Source organism: Drosophila takahashii, chromosome 3R (genome assembly GCF_030179915.1).
Source record: "Drosophila takahashii strain IR98-3 E-12201 chromosome 3R, DtakHiC1v2, whole genome shotgun sequence".
Lineage (NCBI taxonomy): Eukaryota > Metazoa > Arthropoda > Insecta > Diptera > Drosophilidae > Drosophila > Drosophila takahashii.
In genome coordinates this window covers 23,998,596-24,000,078 of record NC_091681.1, presented here as the reverse complement: position 1 = coordinate 24,000,078, position 1,483 = coordinate 23,998,596, and the positions used below count along the sequence as shown (strand labels likewise).

Here is a 1,483-nt window from a genome sequence, read left to right as displayed (position 1 = left end):
TCAACGAACCGCATCGATTAGCATTTGACTAAATGAGCAGATCAGATATATCTCCACCATGGCCGAAAAAAAGATCAACATCAGCTTGGCAATCTGCTCGGGACTGATGCCGACGGTCATCTGGAATCCCACGAAGCAAACGAGCATCGAGGATGCCGCGAAATTCAGTAGAAGCGGAATACCAAAGACCTCGTTCATCACATCGGTTAGCCTGTATATATATGTAGGTTTAAAAGAATTTTTAATAAATAATAATTTTGTCCACTTATAATATAAAGCCTTTAAAATGCTTTGTCGATCTATGTGGGGGTGATACAGATTTTAGATAAAATATAAAATATGTTAGTAAAAAAAATTATTAACCCAAGTACTTCGTTGTGATAAGAAATCAGAGACTGCAGTTCCTTGAGGTCCTTATCAGCTCCCTCATTGGATTCCGAACTGGCTTTCACCTGAAATTTCTTGAGAGCGCGAGCCAGCCTGTTGAAGTGCATAATGACCTGCATGGCCACCGCGAAGATCATGAGATCACCGGAAATATGGCCGCACGTGGCCATATAACCCGCCATCGACTGGGAAAGGTAAGTCAGGTAAAATCTCCAGTTGACCTCGTAGTCCCAAAGGGCCATGTCCACGTAGGGCAGGGTTTGCTTGGCATTCGGCGAGTGCAGCAGATAGAGAAGGGTGTACTGGGTGAGGGCAAATAGATTGTAGGTCACCACCAGGGTCGTATAGAGTCCACCAAAGCCCTTGGTGTAGCGATGGCAGTGCTTTAAATAGTACCCCACCGCATACTCCTCATGATCCTTTGGCTCCGGGAAGAAGGTCTCAAGCTGTCTCACCAGATTAGACATCTTCGTTTTGCGGAATAGCACCGAAATGAACTTCAAGCCGCCAACGATAACAAAACCAATATAACTCATAACCATGCAGGAGTCCAGGAAATTCTCGTTGTTTCGGAACGAAACTACCACAAAAAGTATCTCCATAGCAAGAACAAAGGTCAAGTTGAATATCTGTAGCGCGAAATACATGTGGAACAGGATGCCCCTTTTCTTTTCGGTATTCGAGGACTCGTAGGGTTCCAGGCCTACGGTGTTGTAGTAGATCACCGGCAACCTTAAAAAATCCTTCACCGCAGGATACACTGCCTTTGGCTTCTCGATGGTTTTGGCCTTCCTAAACAGCTTAATACCCATCTCGGATGCGATTCGATTTTAGACTTTGTTCAACGTGAAGAGTGAACGGGCTTATATAGGCTCAGCAAGCATTTAGTGTTCTTGTAATTGCCCTGTCTTTCAGTTTGTGGTTTTTCCCAGTCGTGTCACATTTTCGCACAAGTCATAAATATCTTACAAGCAATGGTATTCATCTTTTCGCTTTCTGTAAATTAATTTAAATTTTACTCAGGATCCTTTGCCAAATCGCTTTTAAATTTGAGCAAAAATTAAAAAAAAATGTTAATCATTTAAAATTTAAAAAT

General features: G+C 42.4%; 1 protein-coding gene across 1 annotated transcript; it reads right to left on the bottom strand.

The window, feature by feature from the left end:
- LOC108068369 (odorant receptor 67a-like) lies at window positions 1-1,199 on the bottom strand. Its single transcript, XM_017157882.3, has 2 exons — window positions 364-1,199; window positions 1-211 (listed from the first exon to the last, which is right to left on the bottom strand). The coding sequence occupies exons 1-2, from the start codon at window positions 1,197-1,199 to the stop codon at window positions 1-3; spliced, it is 1,047 nt and encodes a 348-aa protein (XP_017013371.3).
- Between the last annotated feature and the right edge of the window lie 284 nt (window positions 1,200-1,483).